We start from the raw sequence: 13147 nt of genomic DNA, 5'->3' as shown, positions 1-13147 counted from the left end.
CCCAGGGAGAAGGACAAGTGCTTCAAAATGCTGAGCACCCACTCGCCACCTCCTGCCTGGCATCCTCTCCTGTTAAGCTCAACGGCCTCTATCAACAAAATTAAGCCAAGAGACCTGCATCAGAAGCACTGTCAGAGCAAATAATTCAGCCGGCACCTTTCATAAAGCAGAGACAGAAAGGATCAGGCGGAGAACCTTGGCAAGAACACTGGGAACATTAACTTGCCCCTCAGTAGCTTTAAATATGAACAAAACTTTCAAAAAAATAAATTACATTCAAAGCCTCTCCAAATGCCAGGCTTGCAGCAGCCCAGGGAGTACGCCCAAGTGAAGACCCTGCGTGATCGATCACTGCGGACCCACCCACCCAAACTCCCCGTGTTTCTTAGAAGGAAATCAGTTACTGAATTACTAGCAATCGATACATTTTAATAACAGTTATATTCATCAACTCCAGGGGAAAAAAACTCAATACACATAAATAATACAACCTTAAACACAAAAAGTCTGGGGTTAGCAGACACTTTTCCATCTGTAATTGCATGTTATTTAAGTGTATTTTTCCAAAACTATGAATGCTCATCCATACCAGAGTAAAGGGCTTAAATGTGTCATAGGGAATAGCTAAGCAGAATGAACATTCTGTGCTGTTCGTCTTTTCAACAACTTTAACGAATTTTTACATTTTTTAGGTAAATACCCATGACGCATCAGCCCTAAAAATCCAGGCCCTCTCAGGGCCACCAGAAGGAGGCCCTGCGGTGACCACAACGCAAACCCTCCTCCACGGCTCGAGCCCACATGGCCACGCTTGACCACGCTTGACCCGAGGCAGGTGCCACCGCACAAGAAAAGACAGACTTGCGTGGACACCAGCGAAGCCGGCCGGGAAGTGCATTCCAGACGGCCAGCCTCGCGTCTCATAATCCTGGACCGGGATGGACAGGGTTTGGGAGGCCATCGCTAGCGCAGCCCTTTACCAACCGATGAATCCCCAAGCCTTATTACCTCCCTTCGCGGGCACCCGGGTCCAGGGACAGCAGGGGAGAGGCGGCAGTGCCAGAAGCAAGCGCGGGGAAGTGGTATCTGGTAAGCAGCAAGGCAGGGCTCCGGCACCTGGCCTCCACGGTGGCACAGGAACAGCAGAAAATCACACCTAGCTGAGGTCCGAGGTCCCAGGTCCGCGGTCCCAGGTCCCAGTCCCGAGCGCTCCCGGAGGCTGAAGGAGAGCGCCCAGGCTGCGGGTCGCAGGGGGCTTGGTCAAGAGGCCGCACGGGCAAGCTAAGCCGTCTCAGCCCGGGGACCCGTCCTGCGTCGTGTGGTTCGGAGCAGGACAAAACGAGGTGCTGACACCACAGCTGGTGATCCCAGTCCTCGGAAACCTGACGTCAAAACCCCAAACTTGTCATAAACCCTAGGGATACGTGGCTTTACAGTTAGGGAGCGTTTATGGACATCCTCCACCATTAAATATTCCTTCCCTCATTACTTACAATCAAAATCTGTCCTAGAAATTGCATTTAAATAATTTTAAAACGATTCGGGTCTTGGAGAAAGTAATAAATGCCGTTTACGTCATCTCCAAACGCTTCTTCATGTCCCCGAGCTCCGGTACGTCTTTCTCGCCGCGCCCAGCAAGAGGAGGGCGCCAGGTAGCGCCGCACAGGTCCGCCCCCGCCAGACAGAGCGGCTGACCCTGAAGGAGCACGGAGCTCTCAATTCATTAAGGCTGGGAGGAGCCGTATCCGAGTCGTCGTGAGCTCAGAAGTCATTCCAGGACTAACGCTGGGTGCCAGTCAAAACGGATGCAGTTTGAATCATCGACCCTCTCACCATAAATTGTAACTGAGCTACCATGATTTCTAAATAGAACACATTCTAAATAGAAACATCTAGATGCTTCTTGACAATTAAATGTACAGAAAGTCAACAAACCCCCGAGAAAGCAGAGAAAATGAACTTCTGTCCAGCTCACCCTTCGTCAACTACAGGAGGCTCAGTAGAGGCCCCGCGCGCCAGAGGCCCAGCCGCGCACACGGCCCTGCAGGAGAACTCCAGATACCACCGCTTCCGGCACTGCTTTCCTGCAGCTCCGAGCTCCACGCAGCGCCGTGCCGTGCCGTCCCTGGAGGAGAAACTGGAGTTGACAGCTCCACGCACGAGCACACAGCCTAGGGGAGATGAAAGCCAACCCAACACAAGGCCCGCTTGCCCCTTCCAGAATAACCACCATGACACACGGAAAGCATCGGTATCGAGCAAAGCCATTTAAAATATTTCAAGAGCAACACAGACTGCCCCCGCAAAAGTCCAAATGCATTCCAAAAGTAATCTGAGTAGAGGCTAATTTAATCTGCAAGCCCAAGCTCTCTGAAACAAAGCAGAACGCTCCGATTTAGTCAAATCACCACAGAAAGGCTCCTTCCTGACAAGCTACAGCCCAGCCCTCTGAACTCCATGGGAGCACAAAAACGTGGTATCGGCATGTTCACAACACGGCTCAACCCACAAAACCATGGGATAATTAAGCGGACTGTTTCTAGGTTTCACTCTGTTTCACCAGAAACCTTGTCCAAACTGCACTGATGCCATCGACATGAGCAACTGCAGCTCCACCGAAACAACCCCAGCATCTTATCTGTTGTTTTACCTTTTATCTCTGATTTACGGGCTGACTGATGGTAAACTGATTTGTGCAATGTGCCAGAAGGCAGCTCAGGAATACAAAACAAGAAAAGAGACTCAGAAAAATCAAACCCGTGAACGGGCACGTGGGCGTCACAGTTCAGCTCCCGGCAGAGCTCAGGGCAGTGCATGAAGACACCGCGTCTTTGGGGATGCTAAGTCCCCAGCCCTGTATTTACTAAAGGAGATAAAAAAAAAAAAAAAAAAAGCCCTTGCTCAGACCAAGGGAATGGGGGGGAAAAAGAGAAAGAGGTAAAAACGGTATCAACAGTCTTTTCCCTAAACCCAAAATGAAAAATACACTAAGTATATGCCACAAACAAGCATAACTTCTAAACCATGGAGCTATTTCACAGTATTGTTAAAAACTGTATCTTGAAAGACAGGGTTAGCTGCCACTGAATCGGTAGAAAACAGTCCCACCCCCACCTTAAACCCTTCGCCCACCACGCGCCCCCCTTTCAGAAACCAGCGCACAGCACACCAGGTTCCGTTCTCCACTCGAAACTGCCCGGCCTGACACTCGAGCCCTGACTTTAAGCAATTCTGAATATAACAGGACGGGGCTCACGACCTCCAGCAAGCTACTGGGATCTTTCTGTGAGAGGGAAAAAAATGCTTTTATCTAATGATGTAGTATAAACTAATAAAAAAGATTACAAAAATCTGATTTACTTACAACTATTAAACGCGGCTAGTGGTGTGGGTTATTCACATTTTTCATCCCTTGGCAGACCTGAAATACAGCCAGTCATACAAACTTCTGTAAAGTCTAGACACCAGTCACTAAAGTCCCTTTATTCGGGACACTTAACTAACTGACTTCTAGATCCCGAATGTTTCCCAGGAAATGTAAGATCATCCCTCTCTTAGAAAACAAGTGACCCTCGGATCCTTGGTGATGTCTCCAAGGCACACAACCACAAGGACATTCTCTCTTCCTTACTATTCAGATGGCTTAAAATAGCCATTCTCCCAAAATAAATTTTTTAGAAGTTTAAGCAACAAAAAATTTTGCCAGTTTTGCCAAAGACTTGAAAAAGAAGATCTTATTAAGTTAAAATGCAAAGAGACCAGTTTAATCTCTAAATCTAAAACGTTCGAGGAGATCAGCTCGCATTTCCACCACAAACATCTTCGATAGAACATCACTACCCCCTTGTGGATTCGCAATAAAAAATCCTTATCTTCCATCTCCACGTCGTCGTAAATGCTTCCTTCTGCTCAACTTCCATTAGAGTTTACATTTTCTTCACGAAGAAGGGTTATTTTATTTCAATTACTTTTTAAAAAGAGAAAAAACACTTAACATTTTAAAATAACCAATCCCATCAACTTCTTTATCTTCTAAGCACCCCCATTTCGGGGAGAGTTCTTTGGACGACAGGCGTATCCACCGATTTCAACAGGGCGCGCACATTGCCGCTCCGTTTTCCCTTAGAATCTCTGAGCTGACACTTCCAATCATCGCTTGGAGATCATTTTTAACGATAAATGGGTGATTCCTTCGCTACTGCATCTTTCTTCCCCTATTTGATCATTTCACACTCTGTACCAATTTCCTTTTATCTCTTCCAAATGGTCTGATACCCAAATGCCCCGGAAAACCAACGGCGCACACACACCCTCAGAAACAACTTTTCAGACAAGGACTAAAAGCCAAATCTAGGTTTTAAAAAGATGAATTCTTGATTGTACTACTATACCTTCAAAAAATGCCTCGTGGCATTTTAAATCAACCTGATGAAGGAAAAAAATACCTATTTTTCAAAACTAGAACAAAAGGATTTGTTTTTTTCTTTTTCTTTTTCACTGCAGGAGTACTTCTGCTTGCATGTATGTATCACTCTAACATAACACACAGACACGTCTCGTCAGATGTGCGGTGTAAAAACAGATGAAATACGCGTAACTACCTGGGGCCTCCTCACTTGTTGCAGCTGCCGCGTGGAGCGGAAAGCACACGTTGTCCCCACGGCCGTGCGCGGGCTACAGAGAGGCAGACGCCCGAGTTCCGACTGTCAGCCTGCACCTCTGGGGGTGAGGTCCCACTTCCTCCCAGGTGTTGAACACGGAAGAGAGACACAGTTATCTACTATTGTTAGGAGAAGCCAAATTCCAGTATTCATTCCAACGGTTAGGTGGCAACAAAGGAGGAAAAACGATCTACTTTGCAAGTGTTTTCAGAGACTAAATACGTAATCTCACCTGTGGTAACTGACAAGGAAAAATGGGGGAGACAACGCCTGGTCTAGTCAACGCTGGAGCGCTCTGTGTTCCAAAAGGCTTTCACGTGCCAGCCACCGAGGACTGCGGGCACGGCAAGGACCACCTCAGCGGCACGGCCACAGCCGGTGGCTGCGCCGCAGAGCGCTCCGAGCTGGCCTTCCAGTGCGCTCTGCTGGGGTTTGGGTAGGGATGCTGTTTTCGAATGGGTTTCTCTGTCCGAGAGAGCAGGGAGCAATTTTAGATGACGTCGGGAAGGGGGACGAGTGGTGAGAGGAATGCCCCTTACTGTCCAGCTGCTAACAGGTTTAAAACTAAAGGAACCCGGCCCCAAACATGTCTTCCAAGGAAGGCCACTGTGGGCCCCTGTGACCACACACCCGCCCTGCCGGGGGCAGAGGGGGCAGAGAGGGCAGAGGGGGCAGAGGGCACCGCCACCCGAACCCGCACAGCTCCCCCGCCGCCGCCCTCCACTGGGAGTCTCGGGAAGGCAGGCGGTGCGCGGCCGAAAGGCCCGGCCAAGTCTGGGAAAATAAAGCAGGAGGAAGCTGCACGGCTGCCCATGAGCAGAGGCCATGCGTGTAAGAGAGCGTGCAACCCTACCGGGGGAAAACAGGAGTAAGCGCAGGAGAACCGGCCTCATCTCACGGTGTGTCAATCAGCTGGGAGTAAATGAACGCTCCTCTGGAAAAAAGCGTGAAGGGGGAGCAGTGTGGCTGACACTTGGCCTCTGTTTGCAGTGGGGTGCATAATGTTTCTTTTCTAGTCCAGGGTAATGAGCTAAAAAATGCTCAGGAAGCATTACCAATCTTTACACAAGGAGGCCCATGACCTTCTACAAGCAATGGCGTTCGGAGCAGAAAGATGCAACACAACCTTAGGAGCACACAGCCAGCATACTGATGGGAAACGAGAAAAAAGAAAACCATGTTCTACCTTGCCCCACAGTGCAGAGAATTGGGACTGCTGTCCAATGTGAGTATGTACAGAAGAACATTCTCCTTGCAAGTACATGACAAGTGTCACTGCGTGGAAGACCATCGACGCGTACACCGGGCAGCCCCCCCTCCTCTGACGGACGGTAATACATCCCAACACAGGGCCGACGGGTACACACCCTCTGCTGGCACAGAATGCAGGGCATCTGATCACAAAACCCGATAGCATCTGGTCAGTCTACATCCTGTCGCCAGTCAGGTAGGCATTCCAACGCAAGAAGGAAGGCTAGACTACACACTGCAACCTGAAACAGAGTGAAAGACTGTGCCCTCTCATTCACGTTATCTGGACACAGAAGCGGAGAGCAAGAACACTCCTTACACAAACACACAGAGACCGGCGACAGGACTGTAACAGGCAAAGTCACGCTGGAAGACCCCCCACATCCTTGTGAATGAAGGCCCCGAATGAGTACGTACTTGTTGGCTGTGCCCAAAGAAATTTACCATTACCGAGCCAAAGAGACAGAAGGAAGACTAAACACAGCAAAAACAAATTTCCAGAATCCTACGACGGGGAAGCCCAGCTGCCTGAAGGACACAGGGTTCCACCAGGGACACTATCCAGTTACAAATGCTCCTCCCACCCCTTGCCGCGTGGCTCGGCCCCCATCCCATCCCCGAGCCTCCAGGAACCAAGAAGTAACACTACTGCCCACCACAGGACAAAAGGAACGGGGGCCCCTCTTCCCTGGATGATACAAAGGCTGCGGATACAGCAGAGCCACAAATACTGTTTTATAATAATGATGGCAATAAAAAAGGCTCTTTATGTCGGAGGCCGAAGTAGGACTGAAGTCACCTGGAAATCAGAAAGAGGGCACTGTAAGTGATTCCAGAAGACACAGAACATTTTAGGAAATGATCTGTCTTAGGGGCAATGCAAAAGAAACACACACATTGCCTGTCACCACAAGAAACAGTCGGTCGCATGCCCACACGAGTCAAGGAGCACCGAACCACACACGACAGCACCCCCAGCACGAGTTCTCCTCACAAGGGACACTAGCAGGAGTGGTCTCCACAGACGTAGAAGGAAACCCGACTTAACACAGAAGCGAAGGAAAAAGTGCATTTCGGGTCAATTCTTTCCTATTATTACCATCAATATATATACCCTACCTGCATCTAAAAATAAGCTGAGGCTGTTACAAAAAAAAAACAAAAAAAGGCAAGACACAAATACCAGTACCATTTACAAGTACAGAGAATTAAGAGTCACATAACAAACAAAAGCAAAGATGATTACATCAGACCCCTGGCCGGCGTGGCTCAGTGGGCTGAGCGCCAGCCCGCAAACCAAAATGTCTCCAGTTCGGGTCCCAGTCAGGGCCAGGAGCAGCCGATGGATCTTCCCCTCTCACATCGATGTTAATTAAGCTCATGCAGTGCCTACCCTGCGATACTCCGAGACGTACCAGGTAACGGGAAGAGAACACTACCTCCCTACCACCTCCTCTGTAGAGGATGCCCCTGACTGTGGGTCCCACACAATACCCCGTATGCTGCTGCTGTTCAAACGTCAAACGGGCATTCCAGCCGACCACGTACCTCCATGACCTCACAGTTATGCCTACACACTTAAAAAGAAGGTTGACTTTACTTTTCTACACACACACACACACACACACATGCACACACACACACGCTCGAACGGTCTGAGGGAGAGCTGCCAGGTGCCTCTCCCGGTGCGCGCTCCACCCTCCCCATGTCCCCCATCCTGCAGGGCTCGGGGAAGTTCGGTGGAACAGTGCACTATTAGTGTATATTTCTGTAAGATGATAATCCAAAAGATTAAATTCAGAAAAAAATCCCCTACAAAACCATAGAGAAAGACAAGCAGGAGATACACTGACGTGCTCTTCCCACTCAAAGACTACCGAGACCCCGACAGTCTCACGCCCAGCCACGGAACCCCCCGGATGCCCGCACGTCACTGCAGCAGCAGCCCTGGACTGATGTGCGCGCAGTGACGGATGGCGGATCAAAAACACCTTCCCTCCAAGGTAACAGGTCCAAGGGCCCCACAAAGGAGGCAACAGGCACGATGCAGGGAAAGGGAGAGAACACGAGAATCACCTTCCATTGCTTTTTCCAGAAGGAAACCGGACAGAGGTACCACTGCACACGAAGGGGTCCTTCCCCCAGACCTCAGGAAACGGGAGACGAAGGGTGGCCCCAAGGAGTGGAGAAGGCGCGGGGAACAGCGTGGGGCCGCCACACGGGCCCCTCGCAGCCGGAAAGCTGCAGTCCCGCGAGCACAGGGGCCACACCCCGCATAAACAGAGAACTGAAACAATGCCAGTTGACCCCAAAGAACAGGCTATTTTAGGGGGAAAGCTAAAGAAACGGAAAACTAAAGAAATGGAAAAACGCGGATAAGCAGGATATATAAATACGTCTGGAAGAGCAAGCAAAAGCAGCCCTCGCCTTCTGAAAAGGAGAACCTGGCCCCATCAGAGCCCAGGGAGAGGCTGCCGGGACCGCGTGAGCACTCTGAGCCCACGGAAGGCCAAGACGGAGAAGCCCGGCCCTTCCCAGAGGCAGGGGGTCAGGACTTCAGGAAGACAAGGGAAGTCCCGGGGCCACCCAACCTTGTCCAAAAAGCCGGAGGCTTCGGGGTCAAGGGGACGAGACAGGGATGGAGGCCAGGAACACCGACGCAGCAGCCTGACCGGCTACAGGAGAACACATCACACTGGGGGAGCAGGAGGAAGGGGATCTCCGGCGCTCTGCGGGGACAGGCGGCGCGGGGGCACAACAGCGTCGCACGCAGGGGAGAGCGCCTAACTTCACACACTAACCTCAGGTGTGTTCTTCTGACCTTTACCACTGCCCACCACTGCCCACTGGCTCGAGCACCCGCTTAGCAGGGGACACTCCCAAGGCATCGCCGGGACGGCGCCGGGCTGGCAAAGGTGCCCGGCAGGAGGGGCCTCTGCCGGGAAAGCACCGACATCTACGGCAGGGTGTCGTCTCTTGTTCTCCAAGGGCGAGTGATACTACAACCTAAAACACACAACTCCGTCAAGCTGAGAAGAGACACAGAATAAAAAATATGCAAACTTTTTAAAAACCTGCAGAAAAGAACATTGAGGTCAAAAGTGCTACTTTGAGGCGGTGGATATTACACTCACTAGATAACCCAGGATTAAATGAAGGGCAAAGCCTGCGGGTCGGCCTAAGCTGACCAGTCCTCCAGATGACCCTGTCTCCTTCCTCGGCAACCCAGGTGGGGAGTCTCCTCGGTAGAAAAGCGCTTAAAGGTCCAAATGCACCCCGGCTGGTGTGGCTCAGTGGATTGAGCACTGGCCTGCAAACCCAAAGGTCACCAGTTCGATTCCCAGTCAGGGCACATGCCTGGGTTGCAGACCGGATCCCCAGGTGGGGGTCTGAGAGAGGAAGCCGATCGATGTTTGTCTTGCTTCCCTTGAACAACGATGTTGCTCTCCCTCTCCTTCTCCCTCCCCTTCTCTCTAAAAATAAGTAAATAAAATCTAAAATCTAAAAAAAAAGGTCCAAATCCTTCCGAGTCCGACAGAGCTTGCTGGGGAGGACGAAGCTCCAAACCCAGCCCGTCAGAAAGTCAGTGACAGCAGCTAACACCCATTCCCAGCTCTGGGAGGGAAGGAAGTGAGGGGACCAGAGGAGGTTCCCATCACTGCCCCTGCCCCAGAGCCAAGGGCAGTCAGCCAAACACACAGAACGTGCCGCTCAGGAAAAACCTGGAGAACGACTCCTCCCGCCCCGTCACCAAGTGTCACGGGCCCTCCCAGAGGTACCTCTTCCTGATGCGCACAACCTCTCTCGACTATTTAAATAGCCAAAATAAAACGGCGACATATTTATGGCCGTTCACTTCCAGTTCTGTCACAGAAACACATCTTCTTCTCACCCACTCCTCGTTTGCCCCAAATACATGAAAATCTCTTCCCCCTGCACGGCAGGGAGGAAGCGAAGATGAGCACGTTTAACCCTGTGAGGAACCCAGCTGAGAACACCGGCCCCCGGCTCGGAATGCCTGAGTCCGGGGGAGCCTGGGCAAGCCGTCCACGCTGCGTGTGAGCGTTCAGGACGTCATCCGCTTACTCGGTGCCGTGCGAATGACAAATGAAAGAGTGGTGAGAACTGGCCATTTATCAATGAGCCTTCTGACTCTCCTAAGCCTGAAGAGTCACCAATGACAGTGAGATATATACACACGTGTGTGTGTGTGTGTGTGCACCTATCTCAAAGAGCCCACATACGCCCAAAATGTAGAGACAGTCATCTAACCCTCGCAGATCTCTGCACATATGTAATGGATGTGATTTCATCGATGAATACAATCCTACATGCGTGTATATATAAACATATGCATAGCATCATGATCATCTTTTTTGCCAAAAGAGAATCAGAGCAGCCAAAAATAGTGAGCGCCCAAATTTCCCCTTCACCTGGAAGTTACAAGATGGAAAGAAATGTTAGGGTCCCACGAGGGACAGCACCGGGGCCAAGGGACGTTCTAGTACAAGGAGCACACTAGCAGCCCCTTCCCGAAAGGCACGTGGGCGACATGGGTGTCTACACTCCCTTTTCTGGATGGAAAGGCATATGGCTTCTTCTTACCCAGCCAACACGAATACAATTTAAGAAAATTAGAAAAAGTCAAGGTAACAGGCTCACTAAATATGGCTGACGGGGAAACAGAAGCCAGAAGGAGGATATGAGTTCTCCTAAAAAAGATATGGGAAGTTTATTTCCGGGGAGGGTTCAAAGGCTCTTGAATGTAGCGTGTACGGAGTCTGGTTCTCACTGCAAGCAAGGCAGTAATTGGAACACCAAAAAACGAGGGCCCGAGCCCCGTCTTCCTGCTGGGGTAGTGTCAACTGGTGAACACTGCCACCACCTAAGAGGGAAAAGTAAGCTGGAAGCTAAACGATAACCTGGTTTTCCTCAGACACCGGAGTGACTACGGTGGTCCCTCCTCACTCCAGGAGGAGGCACAATGGGAGCCCTGCCCTACATCTGACGGGGCGCCCACCCTCGTCCAGACCACAAGTGCGAGGAGCGAGAACATGTTCAGGGAGACAGACCAGCGGGGAAGGGAGCCCGGGCATGTTCAATCTCTCCCGAATGAAAAGGAGGGCAAGTCGAAGGGTAGTCAGGAAATGAGCTCACCCTGACCCGGGAAAGTGTGCAGGGAGTGTGCACAATCTGTACCAAGTATCCGCTTTCCCATCTAGGGTGACTTCAGCGCTGCACAGACCCCCACTAACCACTGGGTGAGGGGACGTGGGTAGCCCGAGTCCCCTGGCTGAAGGGTCAATAGATGGTGTGCGGAGGCCCCAAAAGAGTCCACGGAAGATGAGAGGACGAGACAGACCCCGGTGCCAAAGAAGGATCAGGGTCACAGAAGGTAAAGGGCAAGCGAGTATGGAGATCCTCACTTGCCATAGAAACGGAGACCCCACCCTCCTAGCGGCAAGGGGTGCAAGGGCAAGAGTAGGATGGGAAAGACTGCCAGGGGTGGGGATGCTGCGCAGGCCCCCTCCCAGGAAGGGGAGGGGGAGGGGTCACACGAGGCCCGTCGGCCCGGGGACGCTCAGCGGGACGGGGTCCCCCTGGTGGGGAGAAGCGCGGGGACCCCGCCGGCTCTGGGAGGCGCCCACGGGGCCGGAGGGTGATGCTGGACAGAGTCCGCCTGGCCCTGCCGCTCGAGAGCCAGCGGCGGCGAGGGTGAGAGCGCCGGCCGTGCCCCGACGGGGACTGGCCCGGGGCAGTGGGGCGCGGGGCCGGAGGGGGCCCGAGGCGGATAAACTTTCCGCCCCGCGGCCCCCACCAGGCCGGCGCGGGGGGCGGGAGGCGGGGGCCGCGCCGCGGGCCCGGGAGCGGCGGGGATGCCCGGTCCGGGTGGGGGAGGCGCCGGCCCTCCCTCCGCCGGCTCCTCCTCCTCACTGGGCCCGGCCCCCGCCCGCCGGCCCCCCGCCCCTCCGGCCCCAGCCCGCCCCCGGGTGGGGGTGTGCGGCGCCGCGCTCCACCGCCCCGCGAGTCACCTCAGGACCGGCCGCGCTCCGCCCCCCACCCGCCACCCCCCTTCCCGACTGGGGCGCCCGCCGCCCGCCGCCGCCGCGCCCCCGCGCTCCCTCCCGGCGCCGCCGATGCCCGGGATGTCCGGCGGGGCCGGGTCCCGCCGCCCGCCGCGCCGCCCCCGGCCCTCATGCTCCGGCTCTTACCTTCCGGCTTGTTTTCGGCAGCCATTTCCCCTCCGCGCGCCACATCCTCCTCCTCCTCGCGACCGGGACCCCGAGCGCGCGCCTCGTACCGCCGCCGCCGCCGGCCCAGCCACCCCGCCGCCGCCGCGCACCCGCCCTGGCCCCGCCCCGCGGCCCACGCACTGCGCCTGTTGGGCTGTTCAGCTGCCACTCATCGCTCCCACCACCAATCGCCCCTCACCAGGGGTCTCACTACTCTCCGGGAGGAGCGTCCTATTCATCTGGCCCATTGGCTAGTCACCACCCAACGGAATGAAAGGATTGGTCAAGGGTCAACGCCCCCTCCCCACCCACTCTGAGGAAAGCCCGCCTTCCAGACCTAAACAAAGCTTCCCAGTAGCCAGAGCCCGAAGGGACTGCCCAATCAGGAAGGGTTCCACACGGAATATTTCCTCGAGGCCGAGACGTGGCGTTTTGATTGGGCGCTACTACAGTGTTTCCCAGGCCGTCCAGACCAATCAAAGGGGGTTCCCGGAACTTGGGAGCGGCGAAGAGAAGCCCCGCCCCCGAGCGTGACCGTCACGAGGAAGGCGCTTGTTCATTGGTGCGCCGGGGCTTTTCCCGCGTGCTCCCGGGGCTGAAGGACGTTCCCGGGGAAGCCGCTGCTAGCGCGTGGGGTCCCGACGGCCCTGGAGAACGCGGCAGGGTCTCCGGGTTCTCGCAGTCTGTCACAGCCAGGGGACAGCAGGGGAACCAAGGGGCTTCGGGGCAGAGGTCAGGCAGGCGCCCCTCTCCCGAGCCGATCAGCCGGGAGTCCTGGCGTCGCTACCAGCCGTGGGGGGAGGGGCGCGCCTCCCACCAGGACCCGCCCCTTCCCCTCCTCCCAGTTAACCGGCGCCCCGCCCCCTCGGCCGGTGACGCCGCAGCCCCACTCGCCGGTACCCGACCCAACCGGTGCCCGCCGGTGCCCGCCTTCTGCTCCCCACCCCTGGTGTGCTCCGTTGTCCCCTTTTCTAGCTGCTTAAAATACTGAAACTTTATTTT

At 54.1% G+C, this 13147-nt stretch overlaps 1 protein-coding gene across 1 annotated transcript in view; it reads right to left on the bottom strand.

Moving 5' to 3' along the window:
• Nucleotides 1-12266, bottom strand: part of CAMTA1 (calmodulin binding transcription activator 1) — a 735454-nt gene extending 723188 nt beyond the window's left edge. Inside the window, 1 exon segment of the mRNA XM_036025251.1 lies at nucleotides 12125-12266. Coding sequence (XP_035881144.1) covers nucleotides 12125-12149 — 25 coding nt within the window. The 5' untranslated portion in view covers nucleotides 12150-12266.
• Between the last annotated feature and the right edge of the window lie 881 nt (nucleotides 12267-13147).

The sequence above is a fragment of the Phyllostomus discolor genome, chromosome 5 (genome assembly GCF_004126475.2).
Source record: "Phyllostomus discolor isolate MPI-MPIP mPhyDis1 chromosome 5, mPhyDis1.pri.v3, whole genome shotgun sequence".
NCBI classification, from domain to species: Eukaryota; Metazoa; Chordata; class Mammalia; order Chiroptera; family Phyllostomidae; genus Phyllostomus; species Phyllostomus discolor.
Note: the sequence above shows the minus strand (reverse complement) of the source record. Positions and strands in the feature narration are given on the sequence as shown.